The following is a 24,333-nucleotide window of genomic DNA, read 5'->3' on the forward strand; positions in this document are numbered from 1 at the left end:
ATAGCTGCAGTAAATGAAAAGATATTTCATACCTCACAAATAAATGAAACAAATACCATTTTGTAAAACAATGTATAAAAAACAAATGGAATTATTTACGTTTTTACTCACAATTAGAATATTTTCGTTTATGTTACTTGTTCCTGTACAAGAATAAATAAAAGGCATTAGTCGGAAAAATTACTATAAAAACCATTTTAAAAAGTAGTAGTAAATCAAAGCACATAAAACATAACATTTTAAAAGAAATATATTTCACAAAAAAAAAAAAAAAAAAAAAAAAGGCACGAATAAAAAGCAAACGTAATAATAGTTAGAATAAATGGCTCAAAATGCACATATAAAAAATAAAAGTTAATTTCTTTGTGACAGAAATAGTTCTGAAAAAAGTATAAAATCATAAATTAGCATAAAAGTAAAGAAAATTTATAAAAAGCAACTAAACATCCTTTAAAACTATCGCAAAAATTTATTTTTAAATACTTAGGATATGCAGTTAAAACTGAAGAAAAACTTTCTAAAAAGAAATTAAACACACAGAAAGAAAATAAGATTAATTATGTCTCAGGAAAAGATGCAATCTCAGAATATTGAAATAAAAACCAATTAAAAACAATGAACTTTAGAGAAATAATATAATTGACTGGTATCACTGAATCATATACTCAAAAACAAAAAAGTATAGCAAATTATACAGTGTCACAGAATAATGAAATTAATAAATTGGCTAACAAAATGAAAGTTTAAATATTATAAATATTGAAATTATATTTTGATTAAAAAAATATTTAATGTCTAACAGACACCATTAATGCTGCTGAAGATTGGCAGAAAATTGTAAATTCGTATACATATTGAAGTTTTTGTAACGTAATAAAAACTCGTGAATATTTATTTAATATACATATCAAAATATTTTTCATTTTTTTAAAAAAGAAATGATGCATCTACACACATATTTTAAAACATTAAACACACAATAATGTAAATATCACAAAAATGTATGCTTCCACATTAATACAGACATTAAAATAACTCCTTGAAATACAAACTCTTGAATCCCAGAATATTCCAATAAATATATACAAGACAAAATTTAGCATAGATTTTAATAGATACAATCTAATAATGGAAATAAACTCTTTATATAACACAAGAAAATAAAAATTAAACAATGAAACAGATATTCTAATCAAATCATTACAGCAGAAAGACTTCCTCCTCCTGTAGAGTAATGTGAACATAATTTTTTTTATAAGTTTCACTTCACCAATTGTCAGAATTTTTATTTAATTAGTCTTACGTGAAGAAATGATAATAATGCTAAAGTTCTGATGGTGATGAACTTTGCATACAATTTGAGGAAACTATTTTCATACACAGAAACCCTCAAAGTAATATTAGTATTCAAAGAAAAATTAAATATATTCCTAAAACGGTATTAAAAATAATTTTTCCCCAATTTAAAATGAAAGTCTTAGTTAATATTTTCTAAGAAAATACAGTAGACAATCTGTACGTCAGTTTCACTTTTTTAAAACGGAAATAGCGTTTATGTTGTTTTAAAAATGGGATGCGAACATAACGAAACCCATATTAATGCTAACTCCTTCATTTATAAAGTAGCAAGATAGAAGCAGCCAATAAATAAAATGTGTTTCCTTAATTTAATCAGAAAAATTTTAATGTTATGAATAACTACTAGTGTATACGTTACTTAAACTGTAAAGTATAAGAAGCAGATGGTAATAAAGAGAGAAGAACACGAACTGTAGGCAAAGAAGCCTTTTTATAATACAAGAGGCATGAATGGTTCTACAATTATTTAAGAAAAAAATAATTGTTCACAAACTATTATCACTAAAAATATTTAAAAAATAATTTACAATAAATTAGCGTAACGAAATTAATCCTTAAAACAATTTAGACAGATGCTGATGTTTCTTCTGAGATTCAAGAGAATGGCAGGACCAAATTTTTAATGTATGAAAGAAACTGAATTTTTTAAAAATAAATTACGAAATAAAATAACAAAAATAAGATAAAACTTATAAATTTTAGTACATATCAGCTAAGCTAATTTAGAGATTCCAAATGTAATTACTTCCAGTAAAAAAATGAGAGGGAGAAAACCCCAATTAAAACATTGCAATAAAACAAACTCGAAATAATTTTCACACTGAAAAGTTGCAACTGCTTTAACTCAAGCAGAAAACCCCCATATATTAATATAAAAATAAAATTAAATATCTAACATACTTTTAAAAATAATACCACACTACAAAAAATTTCTATATGCCATTCAGCAAACTATTACCAAGAAAACTGAAATCACTGCAATTGCAAAATTCTCATTCATAAGGAAGAAAAAAAATGATACTAAAAATGCCCAACCATCCCCAATAGATATATTTATTTATATGAGAAATCATAAGTAACCTGAAGAATTACACAAAATTTCAATAAAAACTTGCGAATGAATTTATTTTTATCTGTTTCAAGATTTGATATTTAGTAAAAACTATGCATAATCCAATTCTATTAAAAGATGAAACTAGCTAAGAAGCCCAGATGAAAGGGGGAAGAAAGCTTCGATACAAGCTACTGAAACTAATACAGAGTAGAAACAAACCTTAAAAATCACTTATCAAAATTTACTACAACACACATCAAAATATTTTGAGTTACGAACAATATGAGTTTTGAGTATTCATAAATTATATAAATGCACTCTAGTTTGTACTTTCAGATAAATGAAAATTAAAATAGAAAGAAAAAAAACCCTCTGCATTGTGCAAGTAATCAAATCTAAATATTATGCAAGTTGAAGGCAAGTTTTACAAGTTTATGCTATTTCTAACATAAACAATACAGTAGAATTAATGAAACACATGCCATGCAATTTTAAGAGATTTACACACCATTCTATGAATAGTATTATCAGCTTTGAAATAAGGTACCTACTGGTTATAAATTGCCAGAAAAATATAACAATTTAAATGAACACCAGCTATAGAAAATATGGCAGTACAAAATAAATTATTTTTATTAATACATATATTTCATTTCCTATAAATTCTAAAATAATTATAGCTTCATATATTCGAAACTCAGAAAAAGTCACAGCTGATTTAAAAAGATTTTTTCCGATATAAAAAGGCATTTTCAAATTAGATAACGAAAACGACTCAAATTACATTCCAAATAGTACCTTAAATAAAATTTATGTAAAAATGTCATTGCAAAAATGCAAATTACGGAATAAAGTATTAGATTAAAAAAATTCCATACAGCTTTTAAAAGCATGAATTTAATAAAGTGTATGGGGGGGGGAGAAAGCAGCCATTCCTTTTATTTATGGTGTAAAAATTTTTTCAAAATTTTGATCAGCTATCTGACTAGAAATCCAAATCAGTAATCCAAATATTTTAAAAATTAGTAAACTAATGCAACTGTACACGTTTCATAAGATTTGATGACAAATATATTTCTCTTCAAACTAATGAGAATTTAAAACACAAATATGGCAATAAAATCTAAATTAATAACACATAGGTAGATGACATTAATTAACATTACAATCTATTGAATCAATTGATTAAATAAAATTATTCGTATTGCTATATGAATTTCATACAGAATTTGCTAAATGTGCAAAATACTTTCCATAACCAACAAACATCCAGTTTTAACATAACAATTTTTTAACAATTTAATATAAGCATAGCCACAAAAGAAGAGAATAAAAACTTAATAAATGCATATAGAAACAGGATGTTGTTTCAACATTTCTTGAAAGAATAACTGCACATATAAATCAAAATCTTCAGTTCCAGTTATATGGTCCCTGCATATGAGCTTGATTATAATTAGGATTTGACGATGAAAGATAAGCAGATGATGGCATAGCACTATGCATTTGGCTATAATTTGGATTTGACATCAACATGCCACTGGCATGTGCAAAATTAGAAAGAGTATGCTGAGCATAGCCCATTGCCATAGCATGAGATAAAGACATTGGATTAGTAAGTGAGGATAAAGCAGCCATGGAACTATTAGGGCTTTCTGAAGTAGATGAGTCAGTTGGACCTGGACTGAGTGTAGGTGGTGGTGGAGAAGCACTATTTGACTGAGATGCAGGGGTAGGCGTCTCTGTAGGCGATGGCGTTGATGAACCTGAATTAGATGCAACTTGAGACAATTGAGGTAACTGTGATGTATTTGTAGCTGGCAAATCTAGACTATCAGAACCATCATTAGAAGGTTCTTCAGTGCGAGGAGGATTATTTGCTTGTTGAAGATTTGCAATGCTTTGCTGGAATTTGAAGAGAATATAATTATTTTCATATAAACATTTCAAATTTGATAGATCCATATTCTAAATATGTTGCATACATTTTTATATGTATAAACATGTTGCATACAGATTTATACATAGATTCTTAAATACAAATCTGGTAATTTTTATATGAAGTTGACTTTCAGAAGTTTAAAAATAAAAATCGTTTGCATTGCATAATCATGTGCTATCTAAAAAATAATATCATCATTAAATATGGGAAATTAAAATTATCAAGATAAGGCTGAATCAAATCCATTTAAAATTGAATATCATAAAAAATATAATAACAGAATAATTAAAAACTTCAAATATATTTAATTCCATAGCAGATTGATGTTTGTGTTTAAAAAAAGAATGTAAATTTCAGTTAGAGGAAAATTCATTTTGGGATAGAATGAAATTCCCTTTAACTTCATAGCCAATTCAAATTTCTTCTGCAACTGGTATAATAAATTTTAAATACAACTAGGCAAAATAAAAATATTCCAAAACTGCATTAAAAGTTTATATTGTAATTTTTGAAGGATTTAATCTTCATTAAAGTTTAAATATCAAATAGACAAACGAATTTAAAAAAAAAATAAGATAAGGTAAGATTTGTCACCAAAAATGGTTTATCAAAAATAAAATTTATTTCTAAATACTACATAAAATTAAGCATATTTCATGTTTTTATGCAGGCATTCATTTACATACAGACTGCCTAGGTTTTTCTTTGATAACAATTTTTGTGACATAATAATAAAGGTCTTTTCGCAGATAAAATGCAGAAAATAAGAAAAATTGTAAATAATCAACAATAAGAATTCCCGAAAAAATTATACAAGAAATTACATTAAGACTGCATTGTAGAAAATAGCAAACCTTTTTACGATATTCTTCCATATCAGCTTCATAACGTATCTTTTCTTCACTTTGCATCTCCACATATTTCCGTTTTTCTTCATCTGACATAGCTCTCCAGCGTTCACCACCTGCAATTAATAAAATTCCATATAAATAATGAAAAAATATTTAAGCCCGAAAAATCCTAATGCAGAGAATATTTTGCAGCACACACACAATAAAGAGTATCACCCTTTTTCATACAGAAAACTATATTAGCTTAGCATTTAATAACAGAAATTTTTAAATTACAATCAATATCTTACTATTAATAATTATTTAAGCGAATTTAAAAACTAATAAACATTATAATGTTAAATACTATTTAACATTGAAATAAATGAGCTGTAATAATATCTAAACTAAAGATGTAATTAAGTAAAGATTATCTGTACATTTTAACTGTAACCATTACACTGGAGAAGAGAATTCCGATGTGCAAGGTCTCTGTAACTGTATGGATCATTCTGGTTGTTGGTCGCCAATGGTAGCAATGTATAATAATATATATCTTGTGCCAAAGCAGTTTCCTTTATATATATATATGAAGTTCTTTGTTGTTTCTGAAGTTCTTTGTTATACGCGTTTTTCTTTTTGCTATTCTTTTTCGGTACTAATTTTCATTTTATTATTGAACTCTTCCATTTTGTTTTAATCCAAAATTCCATAAATTGTTCTATATATTGCTTAATAAAAAACGAACATCTATATCTGTCATCTCACCCCTATTTAGTTGAAATCGAATCAGAATAAAACATGCGCAAAAAAAAAAAGTAATATATGCTTGCTTATAAAGCACCAAGTTCATAAACATATAAGTTTTAATATTCATTATAAGTAGATAAAAAAAAATCCTTTACATAAACAGATACCATAACATCAACTTCAATGAAAAATCCATTTATATATAAAAATATTATATAAAAAATATTTACAAATCTAACATACCTAATTTTGCTAAAGCAGCAACTCCACCTTCTGGTTCTTTCCCAGCCATTTCTTTTCTCAAATCAGCCATAAACAGCATAAAAGCTGTGCCAGGACGTTTCGGTTTGTTTACATCACGAGCAGGCTTATAAATAGACATCTAAAAATTACAAATCATATATAAATACTAAACACAAGCCTTTATTTGACAACAATGAAATTTTGGATTGAAACTGCTCAGACTCCTTATCATACAAAGTTTTATTAAATATGGTTGGTTAAGCTTTAGAGAACAAGAATACAATTTGACCCTGTTGATTCCTATATTTTCGCTTCATTGCTACAAAAAGTGGAAATAATAAATAAAATGTAATTTTATATATATATATAAATAATTGCACCAGAACAATTCAGTATTTAGCATGATTGATATCACATTCTGATGTCAATGGCTTCAAAAAGTTATTTTAAATCACTGTAAGAGGTATCAAGTGACCACTAGCAGTGATGGGAACTGAAATGAGTCGAATAATTGTTTCCAATCGTGACTTTACCTAATGACGTGTTACTGCTTCCATGTATATACGTCTTATTGTTTTACAATAAAGCGGTACTGTACTGTTTTGTTCTTTTAGCAAGTGTTGCTTCTTTTAATTGAATCGACAGCCATAAAGGCATCGGGTAGATGCAAGAGTTCCATTAAAGATGAGAAGATTTATTTATATATATTTATTTGCTTTTAAGATTTTCACTAAAAAAGCAAGGTCATTGCTAATTAAGCTAACAATACAAATGTTATATTTGATTGTGCTGTATAATGATTTATTTTGATGCTATCATCCAAGAAAATTCACTAAATGATGCCAAGCAATAAATTAACATAAATATTAGGTACATATTGTTCCACATAGTTAAATATATATTGATTTGGATGAATGTTATGAATCAAGAGCTAATTTTCAGTTAAAGTATACCAAGAATTATGGTTAAAAAACTGTTAAATAAAGCTTCATTTTTGTATTTTCATCTTTTGTATTTACTTTTTGTTAAACTTCCATGGTTGACTTCCACAGATTTCTTTGGCAAGTTGGAATTTCTGATTCTAACATTGGAAACAAAAACACCAATTTCACAATACGTTATGTTGAGTTACTGCAAATGGCTACTGAATCTAATTAGTTGCCAGTAATGACCCCGAAAGTGGGAATATTTCTGGAAATCTGAATTGTGTATTCTTATATTTAGATAAATTTTTCTACCATATAAGATATGTGGATTTTATATGCATTTGACTATTATGTTTTTATGCAAAGGATTATTAATTTTTCATTTCAGACAATCAATATCTAGTTAGTTTTTTTAATCTTTTAAGCTCTTAATTTCTTATTACCATAGTCATGGATCGCTGCTTCATCAAATGAATCATAAAATTATACTCTTGATGGAAAGGCTCGCATGAAGGCATTGTAATTTAGGAGAACCTTATTTTATCTTTGACTCTAACTACTGAATAATCTTCCCTAATTAGAAGTTAATGAATTTTATGATAAAGCCTCTTGATTGCCTAAATTAAGCTACTTTGCACTCTGGCATCAAAGTACTATTGCTAGAGAGAGACTACAGGAACACTGTCACAGAAAGTAAGGCAGCTTTATTTAAAGTAAATGAGGAGTTTGATGAAATGAGAGTTAAGAATTCAACTTTCAATACAACACAAACTGAATATGTATGTATTGTAGTACAGAACCTATACCACAATATTATATGAACATTAGTCCCCAATATCAAACTATTATTGAAGGAATTTCAAATGTGCCTGAAGCATGGTAAAAAAATGAAAAGCAATTTCCAACCAAATTCTTGTGCAAGCACGAATTCTTCTCAACTATTTTGAACCAGATACTTTTTATGTATAGCAGAACAATCTATAACCAATATGTGCTCATTTACCTTAACTATTTACATCCAATTTTAGCTTATGCTTGTCCAATTTGGGTTCATGTAGCAATGTACAACTTCAAAAAGATCATGGGAAACAAAAACTTATAAAGACTGTCAATGTGAGATGATTTATGCACAATAATGAAATTAAACAAGCCTCAAAAATTTTCCTGTATCAAAGAATTTATCAAAAAACTGTTCCAAAAGCTCTTCCTAGAGAGAATTAAATTCCTGAAAATAAACTATGCTCCAGAACAAACCTTTTCAAATAAAATTTCTCTTCCTTTCTTCACAGTCAACCATCTACAAACTCCTTTCCAAAACAGGTTCTTACTTCTAACTAGTGTAGCCTCCATGGCATAGTCAATTTGTCTCCTTTTCTGAACTTTTCACCACAAGGTTAATCCTTTTGTTTTTGATAGCCTTAAGATGTTTCCTTCTTTCTCAAATTAAAATTAAAATTCCTTAAACTAAAAAATATCTTTAAAATAATTATTACTTACACTTGCATTTCTCTCTCTCTCTCAACAGTCTCTCAAAATTCTTATAATTCTCTACACTGCACATTTTTTTCTGTATGCAATAGATTGATATAGTCACAAGCTAAATTATCTTCAAGACAAGCAGCTGAAGGCAACAGTCGGTGACCAATTTACTACTATAAACCTATATCAATATACATGAATAACAGAACAGCTTAGAGGAGCTGCTCATTCAGTGAGGACTTCAGTGAGGATGAGAAAACTGTCCGAAACATTTAAAGGTGAAAGGGCAGAATTTTGTCTTGGAGGAAATTTTAGTTAAAGAATTAAGGCTTTGTAAGGCAAGAGATAATTTTTATGATGGTTAGAGCCAAGTCAGATTCTAATAAAAGTCCCATTTCCTGATCTACAAAATCTTCAAGTTAAAAAATAAAGTGTTCCAATAGTGGACACCTCCAATAATAAGCACCTTCATCAATCAACACTATTGGATCTTAATGTTCTAAAGTAATTAAAAGAAAATAAAACATGGTAAGTATAAAAAGTGTTTATTTTCCACTCATTCATTTGCTTGTACTAAATTTGTGAGAAGCTTGTTTTTATCACTGAATCATACAGCAATTCTTGAAAATATTCCAGTATATTTATATATTAAGAAAAAAAATTCTTTTTTCTCCAAAAGTTACCACTCCACTTAAGTCGTAAAAATTCCCTTGAGTGACAATTTAACAAGGTTATATTGTATTAAAAAAAAAAAATTCGAAATTAACTTTTTTTCAGGAAAGCAACTAAGATGCTGATTAGAGATATTTGTGGGGAATAAATTAAAACTCTCATGGTCCTTATCTGCAAAATAAATAATCTTCTTTTTCAAACTTTTTTTCCTTTGTGGAGGAGGGGGTCTAGTTTGTCAGGATTGCAATCGACACGGATGAGTTACGCTAAAGTATGGGTTCTATGATTGATCGAAATTGCATGGTACTAAAGAAGATACAAATTCGATCCCAATAAATATATATAGAGAGAGAGAGAGAAAAAAAAAAAAAAAGATGAAAATGCTTTTTTCTTTTTTTTTGCAATGTAGATATACCTATAATTGTTAAAGTGTCCTGATAAGTGTGTTAGTATTATTTTTCTTTCTTTATGGTTTTAAACAGTTAATATTCTATATTAAAATAAATTCCTTAATTTATTTTTACAGTGACTCAATCATCATTGTGTGGATCTCTTTCTTTTAAAGAAAAATATAAACACGAATTTAGGTTAATTTTTCACAAAATTTACTTTGTTATAAATATGCTGCAGTATCAAAAATTCTAACTATTTCATTTACACGTTTCACTAATCAGAATTTCAATTATTTCATCAAAACAATAATGCACCTTATTATCATTCTCAAAACCAGATGCATTAACTTAAAAGAATCGGAATTTAAGTAATTACTAATGTAGCACCTCTTTTTTTCCTCTTGAGCAGAGAGCATCCCTTGTGGTGTTTTACAGAAGACAAGCAGTTGAACGGCAGACCTGCATCCTGAGGTCGACAGTTTCCCTATGCGCAACCTTTGCTTTAACGCCGAATGCTTTCGGCTGGAAACAGTGGAATCCTTCCACCATACTGTTTTCTTAAACCTAATTTTCTATGTGTGTGTAGTAGATAAGCGTTAGTGAATTTTATAGTGTAGCTGTGTTTGTGGAAAATAAAAATATTGTATTTAAAGCTGGACAGTTCTTTAGAAAACCACAACACCGCATTTCTATTTCTTTTTAAAACTTAATCTTGGCACTTTTTAAATTATATGAAATAATACTCTATTTACCAAAATATATGACTAGCAACACAACTGCCATCATCATCTTCTAATTGCTTTTAAATTATTTAACTTTGTTTCAAATTAAATTTCAGCTAGGAATTAATATTATAAATATACAATATACTGAAACCAACCTTTTAGATAGTGACCTGCAATTAAGCATTTTGCTATTTCAGTTTGTCAAAATTTGCCACTTATAATTGCTTAAATACAAATTAAATCAAAATGAATTTTTTAAAAAAATCTAAAAGTTGGCAAGGAAAAGGGGCTCCAAGATTTGCATTGCTTAGGACACTGAGACGGTTTAATCTGGCTCTGCTTCTAACAATGCTTGCCTACATATAATCCGGTTCATTTGTGGCATCAAGACGGGCGTCTTGAATTTGTCAACAATCCTCTGCTACATTCACAGAAAGCTTGCTGTGCAGAAGGAAGTAAGCAACTCCATAAATAAAAGTCAAGACATATGCAACAATTTTTGGATTCTTCAGCAGCTAGGCAAGCATTTTGATTAAATAACACATAATAAATCAATATTTCAAAGTGTCCCTTTGTACTGAAATACATCATTCTTTAGGGAAACCTAATATAATGTGCACAATTACAGGAAAAAAATTTTATTTTCTTGTTTGGCATCACACTCTTTCACCAAGATATCTCAAAATATTGATTTCTCAAGTTCCTCTTCTGTTGTTTATAGTCGAACTTGCAGTTATCTACTAATCAAAGTGATTAACAATATGCATGCTTAGAAAATTTCTTACAAGTCACGATGAATGAATGATGTACTGCATATAAATATTTGCATGCAACAATAATTTTGTTGTATCGAATAAAATTGCATTTCTAAAAAAGTCTAAATTTCAGATAAAGCCCTCTAAATTTAGAAACAAACATGTTTCTTCAAACTTTGTAATGTAAGCCTGAAACTTTGTGTGTGTGCACAGATGAATGTAAAAGAAACATTTTACCAGCTGATACCTTAACAAAATGGAGGATGCATTAAAATTTCATTTTCTTTGTATCATCAACCTTCATGAAAGCCAAGTTGTTTTCTTACAATTGTCCATCATATTTAATGAAATGTTAAGGAAATACATACTTATTCCACTTTTTAGGGACACTCAGTTTATATCTGAAATTATCACAGGAAATCAAAATACAGTAGACTCCCGATTATCCGCGGGCGGGTTATCCGCGCCTGCCACACGAAGTTTTTTTTTTTGCTTTCAAGCAGAGAGAAAATGCTTCCAAGCCTTCTAGGAAACTTCCCCTCAAGCAAACCCAAGAAGCAAACACGAATGACTGATTTCTTCAAAAAGGTGTAGTTTTACAGTTATGCTTTTATAATTACATAATACATTAAAGAATTAAAACAGTACATATGTATTAATTTTCTGTGTATCCTTGACGCCTCTCGTAAGTACAAAGCACTTTTCTACAAAACTAACAAAATGCATTTTAGGTTAGTTTTGAGTGATATACTAAAATATTAAGCGTTAGTTAAACATTTCCTGCTGTTTATTTTACGTTTTATTGTACATAAAACGATTTTTCAAAGTTGGAATGACTGTTTTCTCTTTTGCTATACCCGTTTTTAGCTTTTTTCGGATTATCCGAGATTTTTGTTATCCGCGGCGGCCGCGCCACCCAATTCCGCGGATAATCGGGTGTGTACAGTATGTGCATTTGATTAAAGAAATCCTTAAAAAAACAAAACAGATCATTACAAACATGGAAAATGCCTTGTGAGAAACTTCATTGGTATCTAATTTTCATGACTGATTATTACATCAAAATTTGCATATATAAAAGCATCATTTCAATTATTTGCAACTCATATTTTGCAATAATAAAATATTGCAACTCCAATATTTTATTAGTATGAAAGACAAGTTTATTACGGTAAATTAGTTTCTCAAAAATTGTTCACTTGTGATCCTACCTTCAGCTGCAAAATTTTTTGCAAGGCGAAAACCGGAAAATAAACTTTTAAAACGATGTAATAATTAAAAATAAGTAAAAAATAATTAATTTAAAATTGTTATTTAGTGATTTAAAATAAAAATCGCTAAGTTCAACTGAGATTCTATTAAATGAAGTAAGTTTGCAAGCCACAACAACAAAAAAAAGCCTATTAGATTTCAAGAAGATGTGACATATTTCTATTTCCTATTAACCACATTTAAAAAAATTCAAATAGAATCTAAACCCTTTTAATCTTGTTAACAAATAACTATTTAAATACCTACTTCTTTTCTATAACGTTCTCGATCACGAGCAGCTACTTCAAGAAATGGCTGCTTCTCTTCACCAGTCATACTATTCCATTTAGTAGCACATTCTTTCCCAAAATCACCTATCTAAAGACATTAAACATATACTATAGTCATAAATGTTAACAGCAAAAATAATTTATATACAAATTTACCATTATCCATACTTAAAAAATTATTAATGTAAATGTAAGGGGAGAGGAGGATTTCTACATATAAAACAAAATTTTTGAAATCTTGCCTGAAAGACTTGAAACGAAATATGAAATTAAAGATAAAAATGTCAGCCTTGAATTAACACAAATCATTATTCAGCTTTAAAGCATAATCTGCATATAAATATTCTGATCTTTCAAAATAAATCAATAAGAATTCTATATTTATTGACAAAAAACAAATACACAATAATCTTATCATATAATGCTATTATAGTGAGCAATATACTCACTCTGTGATAATTAACCTAAAGACAAAATGAAGTTAGATTATGGACATTTTCTGACTTTGTTAGTAAGGATTTTATTTTATTTCTCTGGAAAGAAATTTTTTTTTAATTTATGCATTTTCATAAATATTTTTCAAATTATATCAATGTACTTTTGGGCGTCAAAATGACTCCACACTGTCTTCTTTTAACTGCATTTAAAACCTTGCATTGTATATAACTAATTCAGCTAGAAAAGATAGAAATATATTCCTGTAAAACATTCATTTGAATAATAAAACAATTAATCAGTAAAAAAACATGAGAAGATAAACTGTCTGGAAAATTTCAGAAAAAAAAAGGCTAAACATTCAGTCAAAACATTTTTTATCAAAATAAAAATGTTACAACTACTTTTTTTTTTTTTTTTTTTTTTTTTTTGCCGCAGGGAAACAGTACACATCAAATAATGCATCTAAGTATGGAATTGAAATATTAAATTTATGTAATAGCAACATTTCAATAGCTCTGAAGTTATATATTTGTAATGCAAAAAAAAAAAAAAAAAACAGGTCAAAATCAGAGAAAAAAAATTCAAGTTATGCAAACTGTAAATATTCTCAAATATAAGATCAGACAGTACATTAAAATATGTGATAACTTAATTATACAAACTGGGCCAATTTTTTTAATAACTATTACTATTTACTAATTATTATGTTTGGGACTATAAAAAAATACCAGAAAATATTCAGATCAAATACCAAATCAAGAGATTCATAGTTCAAGTTTTTACCTCATAACTAATCTTGGGCCAATAACCCTACAACCCTTATTCGGCAACATTCCAAGGTATAAACTTGGAGGCCAGTTTTAAACAGCCAAATATCTTGGGCCAATAATATTGCTGTTATGTATTTTTTCCAGATTTCACTACCTTTAATAATAATTTAATATCACTATTAATAATAAACTGAATTATGGAATTTTATAAATGATTGCATTTTATTCAGGACATGACAACACTTCTTTATTTCACATTACATGCATTTAGTTAACATTAACTAATAACAGTACCTTATAATACTAAATCTAAATACTGAAGAATACAAAGATGCGAGGAAAATTGAGGCAACTCTAATTAATTTTAAAAAGCTACCATAATAAATCAACTTATAACGGATTTATTATAAGGTCAACAACATGCTTACTGGATCAAAATGGTTATTAATCAGTGTATGCAAACAGTTAACAAAAAAGTTTAAATGACAATTTAAAATCAAAAATGTTTGAGCAAACATAGCAGAAATTAAAGAACATTACATATTATTACATTCAAATAATTTTTGGAACTGAAATAGAATTTATAATGGTCTAAAAATATTATGATCTGCATGAGTTCTTGGAACCACAGTAGTTGGTAGTAAATAAAGGCAGAAATTATATAAATGACATCGGGCATTCTTCTCAGTCGGGCATCAGTAAATTTCTTAAATTAAAATAGAATCATTATATAATTTATATTATATAAAAACATTATTTTAATGATTTACATGAGTTTCTAAAAACTCATGTAAATCAATGTTGTCAATGTAAATCAATAATTGTCTCATCTTTTAATGATTTACATGAGACAATAATTGGTAGCATATTTGTGCATGCACAAAACATTTTTAAAAATCTTTACATAAAAGCATCATACAATAAAACATATCACTCTCTATCAGTTTTCATATAAAAGAGAAAAATACTCAGAGGTAATTTCTGGTGCTTTACCTTTGGTATTTGTCTCCCATTTCTTTTCTGATCTTCTCTATACCACTGAGTGAAATTTATATAGGCAGTTGTTGCCCGCTTAGGAGCAGGAATACCGTCTTTATTTACTTTCAACTTCTTTTTCATCTTGCCTCCTCCACTCATGTTGCCTACATGTGACATATGATGCGTATTGCTAACACCAGATTGTATTCCACTACCCAGAGAATGATTTCCAGAATTCATTGAGAGATTCAAACCTGTAGGCATCATGGGGATCTGAGACATTGCTGGATGCAGAGAACTATTACCTGCAGATACTGCAGCAGCATGCTGAGCCATTGCTTGATGATAATCATATTCTGTAGGAAGACTTAAACTCCTATGCCCCAAAGGCAAGCCATCTGGAAAAAAAATGTTTCTTTAAATAATAATAAATTAAAATCTTTCTAATAATTTTTCTTCAATTAAAATCTTTCTAAAATAATCTAATTTAAAATCTCTTAGTTAACTTTCTTTAAATAACAATTGTTCACGCAAATAAGGCTTAATGCCAAACTTTGCAATTTTAAAATTACGGCAACCCCTTTACCCACCCGAGTCTTACAGAGGTTCATTAGAACGTTGACACACATCGGATCCCCAACCACTGCAGAAGAAGTAAACAACTTCAGTTTGCAAGGCTTAACAAAGCCAACCGCAATGCAATACTGCAATCAGCCATGTATTATATGAACAACTCACCACAAAGGGAGTGTATATAGTTGTAAAAAAAGTTTGTAAAGCTTAACAAAGTCAACCGCAATCAGCCATGTATTATATGAACTATTCACTGCAAAGAGAGTATATATAGTTGTAAATAAAAATATATGTAAAAGTACAGACCACTTCTCACTTTTGACCACCAACAGTTAAAAATGAATTTTTAATTTCTTTAACAATAAAAAAAAATTAATATTAAAATTAGAATGGAAATACAGAGTGTTTAGAATAGAGTGCAGAACGAATAATGGGTGCAAGTTTTTACTTTCATATCAAGCTTTGAAAGTTCACCATCTACAAATCTGCCAAATTTATGAAATATTTATGAAAACAAATTTAAATTTCAGCCAAGTTTCAAATTAGAATAACTTTGTGAAACGAGGTTATGAAATACTTAATGATTCACAATATATAATACCATAAGTGAAGAGATGTCATATATTTGTTTGATTAATTTTCAATTATAAAATTATTTTAATCACAATACACAAATCTTGTTTACTGATTTTGTAATGAAAGAACTTCAAAATTGTTTACAGAAAAAGAAAAGCCACAGTACATCCATAATCCAATGAGACAAGGTAAATTTTTACGAATTTGTGATGGTAAATTCATTTTTTGAATAATTTTTTAAAATCTTTAATAGAAGCTTGTTTTACTATCAATCCAAACAAATATTAAGTTTATGCTGATATTCAGTACAAGTTCAATTCTGCTGTAATGCATGCACGAAAGCAACCAACCTGCCTTCAACAAAATACAGACTCAATGCAGGGCTCTTCTTTTCCCATCTAAAGTCAATATAATTCTTTAAAGCGAAATGGGCAAGTCACAATTGTTATAGCTCTAGTATATAATTGTTATAGCTCTAGTATATAATACATAAATCAAAATTTCTGTGGTGTTCAGTACTTGTTTCTACAAACTTTGTTAATATCTATTACACTCCTATTGTCATTGATATTTACTATATAACTAGAATCTTACTTAACATATTTAAACTTTTTTTGTCAATTCATTGAATGTACAAGCCTTTCTCCACTTATGAAGAAAAATTCTTTTCAATATTTTTGGTCCTACAATAATTGTGGAAATTTTAAATACATTGGTTTAGAAAATGAATAAAGATATTATAAAAGAGGAAGTGACTGAACATGAATATCACAATATTGTATTCATCTTAAGAATAAATTCTGATGCAATCATTACCACAAAAGAAAATCCAACTCAAATAACTGCTTCAGATTTCACAAACAATACAATTACATAAAATCTACATGGAATATTTAATAAGGAAGCAGAAATAAAAAACAAGACTGCATATTTATATTAAAATAAAATTTACATAAATTTTTTACTTAAAAAATTAGTGGATAGCATGATTTTTGTAATAATTTGGAAAATTGTAAAGAAATGTTTTCACTTCTCAAGAAGTTAAATATTTCTGCTTTTTAAAATATTTCATCCTAATTTATTCATTACAATATTTTATCATGTTTAGATTTCTAAAATTATTATTTTCAAAATGCACATTTAGAATTTTTTTAAAAAATCAATATTTAAAAAATATGGATAGAATATTTCAATATAATCTACATCATAATTCTGTATTAACATAATTATTTAAGGATCAGAAATTATTTGATAAACAGTTGCTTTAGACTGTAGAAAATTTATATATTTTAAAAAGAATCATAAAAATAATATACTTTCTCTTATATTTTAAAAAGATTAAAAAAGAAATCTTTCTTTCTCTCCCTCCCTACAAATTTTGCAAACAGAACTCAGCACTATTAGCATTTCCCATGGTCTTTATACCAAACACTAGTTCTTTTTAACTAATGTAATCATCTAACTTATTAATATAATTACATGAATATAAAACGGAACCTCTGCTGTCATGACCAAAAGAAATTGTTCAAGTTTAATTCTTTTAATAATTCCTATTATTAAATCTCTGTATCTTATAACTTTTTCCTGAAACCTTACTCACTGTTTTTTTCTACCTTCAAAATTTAATCCATAAATACTTAACAATATTACAATTTACATAGCAGATTGGTCAGTACAAAAATATCATGCAAACTGAAACGATGAAATTTTAATCCTCATTTCTTTTCAGAAATACATACATAAGTCATAAATTCAGTAAACCCATTTAAAACAATTTTAAGTACTTTTATTGATCAATTAATAAAAAATCACTTCAATTATTTAATCAATTAATAATAATTATTTATTTAAAATCACTTTTCGAGAGAAATATATTCATAAACACAATATTGTTCTGTTCTGCATTAGTAACAGTGATTATATTTAAGATAATTTTTATGACTATACTTTAAAAAAGACAAAATTATATGTAAAGAAAAATGATAACAGGATATGTCTTCAATCTGATTCTCACATTTGTGAGTCTAATTTTCAAAAGAATATCTTGAACCGCTAAGCTTTCTATTAAACGTTGTTATGTAAAGTTATGAAACTTGAATACATCCATTGCATTAGAATGCAAATTTTACTTTGAAAGAAAGTCTAAATAATTAAAAGAATTCAAACTTGATCTGGTATTAATTTATACATTATTTATAATTTTTCACAAGTCTTGTTTTAGAACACTTTTCACTAAAAATTTAGAAATGTTAAAAGCATGAAAATAAAACTTATAAAGGCTAGCCATCTTGAGACACAACATATATTTATTTAAATGTAAAGAGAAAACTAAATTTATTATTAATTTAATTCAATAAAGCTGGAAAAACTGAAGGAAAATATTGGCTGAACTAAAAATAAATAGCTTATTATCAAGAATCTACTCATGGAAAAAATCAAAAATAGTGAATAAAATATCTGCATTCACATGAATCAAAGGAATGATCTATTATTAAATTACAACATAATGACAACACAAATGTACTTAGAAACCTGCAGCGAATATAAGCATCATGGCATATTCCAAATAAGCCTCAAATATATCATATCAGCAGTCAAATTTTTTCAACAGATATTGAATATCTTGCTAAATATACTACTACAACATGCATAAAATAAAAACACAGATTGAAATAATATAAAAGAGAAAAGGGTAATTATTTCCTATCAAATACAATGCTAGAAAACACCGAATTATCAAAGAATACATTATTTAACAGAGGAATATTATAAGCGGTTTTCAGAATAAAACAAAAGTTTTCGTCAAAAACGCGTTTATTGGTTTGTCAACTGCACAGAGGTCAAAGTCATGAAATTTTGTTTTTTTAAAAAAAAACATACACACAGACACAAAAAAAAAGTTTTAAAAGTAATATATAAGATTTCGAAAAAGTGATGAAAGGGAAATTTCTGAAATAAAAATTGCTAGAGTTTTTAATGCTAAATACCTAAACACATGGTAGAAATTTCGAAGGTTAAATTCAGTAATTATATTAATGTATAAATAACCATCTGACTATATAAAATAAATTTTAAGTGAAAATACATTAAGGCGTTCCTATATATAAATAAAAACTCATGAAACACGTTATGTAAGACAACTAACAATAAAAGCACTATAGAGCAAAACCAAAACAATAACATACATGGATACAGCTTATCGGCAGACATTTTTTCAAATTAGTCAAAATTTTCTTTAACTTCTCTCATCAAATAAAATAATATAAATATTTAAATCAATATATTGACTAAATAATTCAATCATTCGATTGTAACAACTATATAGAAATAAATTTAATTCTCTTTTTATAAATTCGGAGTTTAATACAAGAATGTAAACTCCATATTCTAAAGAGATATTAATCTCGAACTCTTTGAGTTTAAACGAGATTTTGTTGAACTTAAATCGGGAAGAAAAATATTTTTACTCTGACTACAACCGCTGAAAAGAGGCTTCGAAAAAGACATTTTGGCATTTTTCATTGGCATTGCGTAGAATATTTGAAACCTTATTATTACTTAGTTTCTATCCGTTTTTTCTTTTCTTTGTGTTTTCATTTTTTGAAGGAATTTTTTCCCCATTTTCTCTACAGACTACCATTCGTAAATCATCTTGAATGCCATTTATGATATAATTATATTAGAACAATCAGTTACTTTTTATTGAAGCATTTAATTATTGATAATAAATAATATAATTCTCCACTGAATTTCTTGAGAAATTATTTAATTAAAACTTGAAGTTTTCTTTTATTGAAAACAAAAAGAAATAACATTATATATCAAAAAAATCTAAACATGTAATTTAAGTAATTTTCTATATGCTCATTCATTAATCCTGAGCAAAAATCTATGTGAAACTGCCAAATTTCACATTATACTTTAAACATATTACTTCAGTGGCACCACAGTATTATAAAGTATTTTGGGCAATGTTGTAAATAACGAATGCCGTATCAATAATATTACATAATATATAACAGTATTCAAGAGGCACAGAAATTTTAAAAAGTATTGTTACCATTATATTCTGCAACAAGATTATTAGTTCTAACTTAATGATTTACTTTAAATTTGATAACGGTAAACAATCCATGGTGTAATTTTTCGTTAAAACCTAAATGTCGCATAATGTTATATAATATTATGGAAACATTACAGAAATTTCTATAATGGGCACTGTCTGACAATATTACGAAAACTATATTGTGAACCTTAAGTTTAGCAGCATTGATCAACGTTGCAATGACATAACTAAGATGGGGCAGACAGAACACTTGCCTGGGCGCAGTAATCAGAGGTACAAAATTGTAGAATCGATTCGTTCATTTTAAAGAAAAGTAGGTTTTTAATACGCTTTTAATTCCAAGATTTTTAGATATCAAAACACTTTCAACAAAAGGAGAGAAGACTAAAGGTTTTCAAAGGCAGTAGCCTTGTCTATTCTGTCCCGAGCGCCGCTGGCGCAGAGCTAAAGTTAAATTATCTGTTGCCCGCGAAATGAAATTTCCATTTATTTAGAGAATGGTAATATAATAAATAGAATTGTAAATATTAATCTTTAGTACGGAAATAAATGGAGTCAGATTAACATGCTTGTTATTTTGTCTTATGAAACCACATCACAAAAGTATTTTAAGTGGAGAAACGACTGATTGAAATGAAATTCAGTTAGAATCTCAACATAATTGGTTATTTTGTATGTTAAACAGAATAAATTATAACAAAACTTTTTCTATGAAAAGCAAGGAGTTGAGATTATAAAACTTTCGGATTTAGGTGAAAAGAAATATCTTTGCTTTTCTATTCTCACGAATGAAACGAATACTCACCAACAGCTTAATTATAAATTGAAACTTCAAAATGGTTGCTGTATAAATGTTTCAACGAGCTTCAGAAAATAGTCGTTTCGCAAGTATATGGGCAATAAAACAGAATATCGGAAATTACATTGCTGAAGATAGAATCATAAATATTAGAAAGAATATTTTTTGATTGTTATAGCCGAGACGTTATCTCACGATAAAATAATAAACGGTTAAAAACTCACGATAAAATAATAAAGTTATACTAAAACTAAATTTCCCAACTTTTCTTACATGGAATGTCCATAGAATATGAAGAAAAAACCGTGGTACTTGACTAGAACTAAATTAACTCGAAAAATCTTATCTATTTTCATTTAGTGAAACTTTTGTTGGTCAAAAAAAAAAAAAAAAAGAGTAATAATATTCTGAAGAACAAATTTTTGGAATTTGGACTATTAAACCGAAATTGATTTTCATCAAAAATAAAAAGAACTTATCAAAGAAATTATAAGCAATAAAAAGCGTTATTATGATTTAAGATGGCGTTGTTACAATAACCAAATATCAATCGGATAATTTTATATTTACAGAAATATTCATAAATTTATTTCTTTACTTTTAAATTATGTGAGTCAGCTATGAGATATTATGATATAATAATAAAGGAGATTTATCTGAAAATAGAGGCGGAATTATATGTAAAAGTCAGTAAATTCATGAGCCTCATGATATTAAATATATATCGTGGTTAGTGATGAAGGTATTGATAAATTGACGATTATAGCTGAAAAGGTTTTTGACACATGTTGAATTACATGCGGCTCATTCAATTGAAGTTAAGAATTCGAGTCTAAATTAAGAATTCGAACCAAATACTATTTCCCAATTGTTGGAGAAAATATCTTAGTCGGAACAGTGGGTCCAAGAACTTCATTTCCATCTCCAGCCAAATGAAAGAAGTCGTAGTACCAAAAGAAATAATGGATCATTATCTTGAGGCAGAAGTCGGAGACATGACAAACCGAATGGTAAATTGTGTTATTTTCATGACATTTTAGAATCAAGATGTTGTTGAAATTGTTGGCAGTCAAGTGACAGTTGGATCTATGTTTAAAGCTGCGGATGTAAGTTCAATTCGATCCACGTGTAATGATTATTAGTGGCGACTTTAAACTTTATGCTGCATGAAGTACTGAAATCCTGCGTTTCGGACACACAGTTTTAATTTTTGATTTGGGACTTTGCCGTGATTTTCAATTGCCATTTATCATAACCAAGGTCAGTAAAGGCATTGTAAGGTCAGATTTTCTTAACCGGTTTAATTTATTGATTGATATTAAAAACAAAAAAAATAATTGATGGTGTAACTAAATTAGGCATTATTGGTGAAATTATATCAACAGCCGACGAATCAAAAGTAAACACCTCAAACAAAAAATTTTAAAAAAAATCTAGTATTTTGGCACAATTTCCAAAATAACAAAACCTGATTTATTAACTTCTAAAACAAAACACAACTTTGAGCATTATATAACTATTTGCGTACAGCCAACCACCCCTCTACCACTGAACGTAGCAGCATCGACAGGATTTGTTCATTATATAACTACTATTGGCAAATCAGTTCATTCAAAAGAAAGACAGATCCTAGAAGATTAGAAATAGCCGAAGAAGAAATCAAAAAAAAAAAAAAATTGAAAATGATATCATAAAATCATCAGAATCACTGTGGATAAGCCCGCTTCTTTAGTCACAAAAACAGAATGCACCCTGAGACCATGTGGAGGTTATCGCGGTTTAAATGATATTTTAGAGGTATGAGACGCGGGAGAATAGAACCTGGAACCTTTCGGTTAGCAGGGAAGTAACTAACCGATTTTACCAAAACAGCTGTTTGGGTAGAAGAGTTGTTATTGGTATCGCTGTATATATATATATATATATATATATATATATATATATATATATATATATATATATATATATATATATATATATATATATATATATATATATATATATATATATATATATATATATATATATATATATATATATATATATATATATATATATATATATACAGCGATAATAACACTACTTAGACTTTTTGAATTTTATGTAATGAGTTTTGGCTTAAGAAGTACTCCCTCTACTTACTTTTCAAAGATTCATTAATGCAGTTTTCATTGGGCTGGATTTTACTTTTCAGTATTTGAATAATATTCTGATAGCGTAAGAAACTGAGAAAAAAACATAAAAAATATCTTACAGAAGTATTTAATAGAACTCAACAATATGGCCTATTGAAATCTGTAACGGGAGTGAATAAATTAGAATTTTGGGATATTTGATAACATCAAATGGCTCAAAACATCTTCCAGAAAAATTGCAAATTGTAACAAACCATGAACTTTCTGAAACTATTCAAGAACTTCGTAAATTTTTAGGAATAATTAATTTTTATAGACAATACTTGAAAGATTCAACTAATACCCAAGCTCCTTTAAATGAATATTTAAAAAGCGCAAGTAAAAAAGATCGAAGGAAAATTCCATGAACAGAAGAGGCAAAGAAGTCTTTTGAAAAATGCAATGAAGATTTAGCTAATGCTCTTTTATTAACCTTTCTTAATCAAGATCTACCATTAGCTTTGTGTATAGATGTCTCTAACTTCTCAATTGGATTTGTTCTACAGCAATATGAAGATGGATATTGAAAATTATTAGCATTTTATCCCAAAAAGTTAAAGGACATTTAAAAATCTTAGAGCACATATGACCGGGAGCTTTTAATTATCTTTCCATTAAACAATTTAAACATATGCTAGGAGGTCATAAATTTGCGATATTCTTACGTCACAAGCCAATTATATTTGCATTGAAACAGAAAAATGAGCGAGCATCACCCAGACAATTAAGACATCTCCAGTATATATCTCAATTTTCGACAAATATAAAATGAATAACTGAGAAAGACTACGGCAAATATAAAATACATGTCTCAAATTGGATCCGTTTCAGACATTAACCCTTTCGCGACGGGCGTATCGCTCAGGGGACGGGTGATGCATATGCTCATTTTAAGCTGGAACGATTTTTAATGGCTACTCGATAGTTTCCTGTGTCCATTACCTTTGAAATGAACATAGTTTTAGTTTCCTGATCTTCATTTATCTCATATTTTGCCTGACTGGGTACTTTATTCATCAGCTGTTTCGGGGAGGGGGATGACCGTAATGTAGATAAACAGAGCTGGGTTCTTTAACTTGATAGAAACATTCTCGCGTTTCTGCTATCACTTTATTTTATTTTTTCTGCTATGCAAGGTCTGTTTGGATTTTACCGTCAGTTCTGTTGCATTTAGAGTAGCATTCAAATACGTTACATGTACTTTTTTTTAAACTTCGGAATGTCTTGAATTCAATTTGTTTTGGTAAGTCAAAGTTATTTATCAGAAGAGAAAAGTCTCTCATTATGAATA

The 24,333-nt window shown here is 28.0% G+C and overlaps 1 protein-coding gene across 2 annotated transcripts; it reads right to left on the reverse strand.

The window, feature by feature from the left end:
• Positions 1 to 678: 678 nt before the first annotated feature.
• Positions 679 to 19,380, reverse strand: LOC129959092 (high mobility group protein homolog TDP-1-like). 2 transcript variants are annotated; one of them, XM_056071903.1, is made up of 6 exons: positions 18,991 to 19,048; positions 14,870 to 15,252; positions 12,646 to 12,756; positions 6,179 to 6,317; positions 5,210 to 5,319; positions 679 to 4,318 (listed from the first exon to the last, which is right to left on the reverse strand). In XM_056071903.1, exons 1-6 carry the CDS (start codon positions 18,998 to 19,000, stop codon positions 3,827 to 3,829), a joined length of 1,245 nt encoding a protein of 414 aa, XP_055927878.1. In that variant the 5' UTR covers positions 19,001 to 19,048; the 3' UTR covers positions 679 to 3,826. The 2 variants fall into 2 exon arrangements, with proteins under 2 accessions (XP_055927878.1, XP_055927877.1); XM_056071902.1 differs by lacking the exon at positions 18,991 to 19,048 and adding an exon at positions 19,189 to 19,380 and having other exon boundaries at positions 680 to 4,318.
• Positions 19,381 to 24,333: the final 4,953 nt, after the last annotated feature.

The sequence above is a fragment of the Argiope bruennichi genome, chromosome X1 (genome assembly GCF_947563725.1).
Source record: "Argiope bruennichi chromosome X1, qqArgBrue1.1, whole genome shotgun sequence".
Classification (NCBI taxonomy): domain Eukaryota; kingdom Metazoa; phylum Arthropoda; class Arachnida; order Araneae; family Araneidae; genus Argiope; species Argiope bruennichi.

What these genes read in the sequence shown, in the direction of transcription:
- LOC129959092 (XM_056071902.1), bottom strand. Translation starts at nt 19,213, where the DNA reads ATGTCTGCCGATAAGCTGTATCCAT. An exon ending in ATGGGAGACAAATACCAAAG is followed by an intron (nt 12,757 to 14,869) that starts GTAAAGCACCAG and finishes TAATGTCTTTAG; the next exon opens with ATAGGTGATTTTGGGAAAGA. An exon ending in TGCTGCTTTAGCAAAATTAG is followed by an intron (nt 5,320 to 6,178) that starts GTATGTTAGATT and finishes TATTAATTGCAG; the next exon opens with GTGGTGAACGCTGGAGAGCT.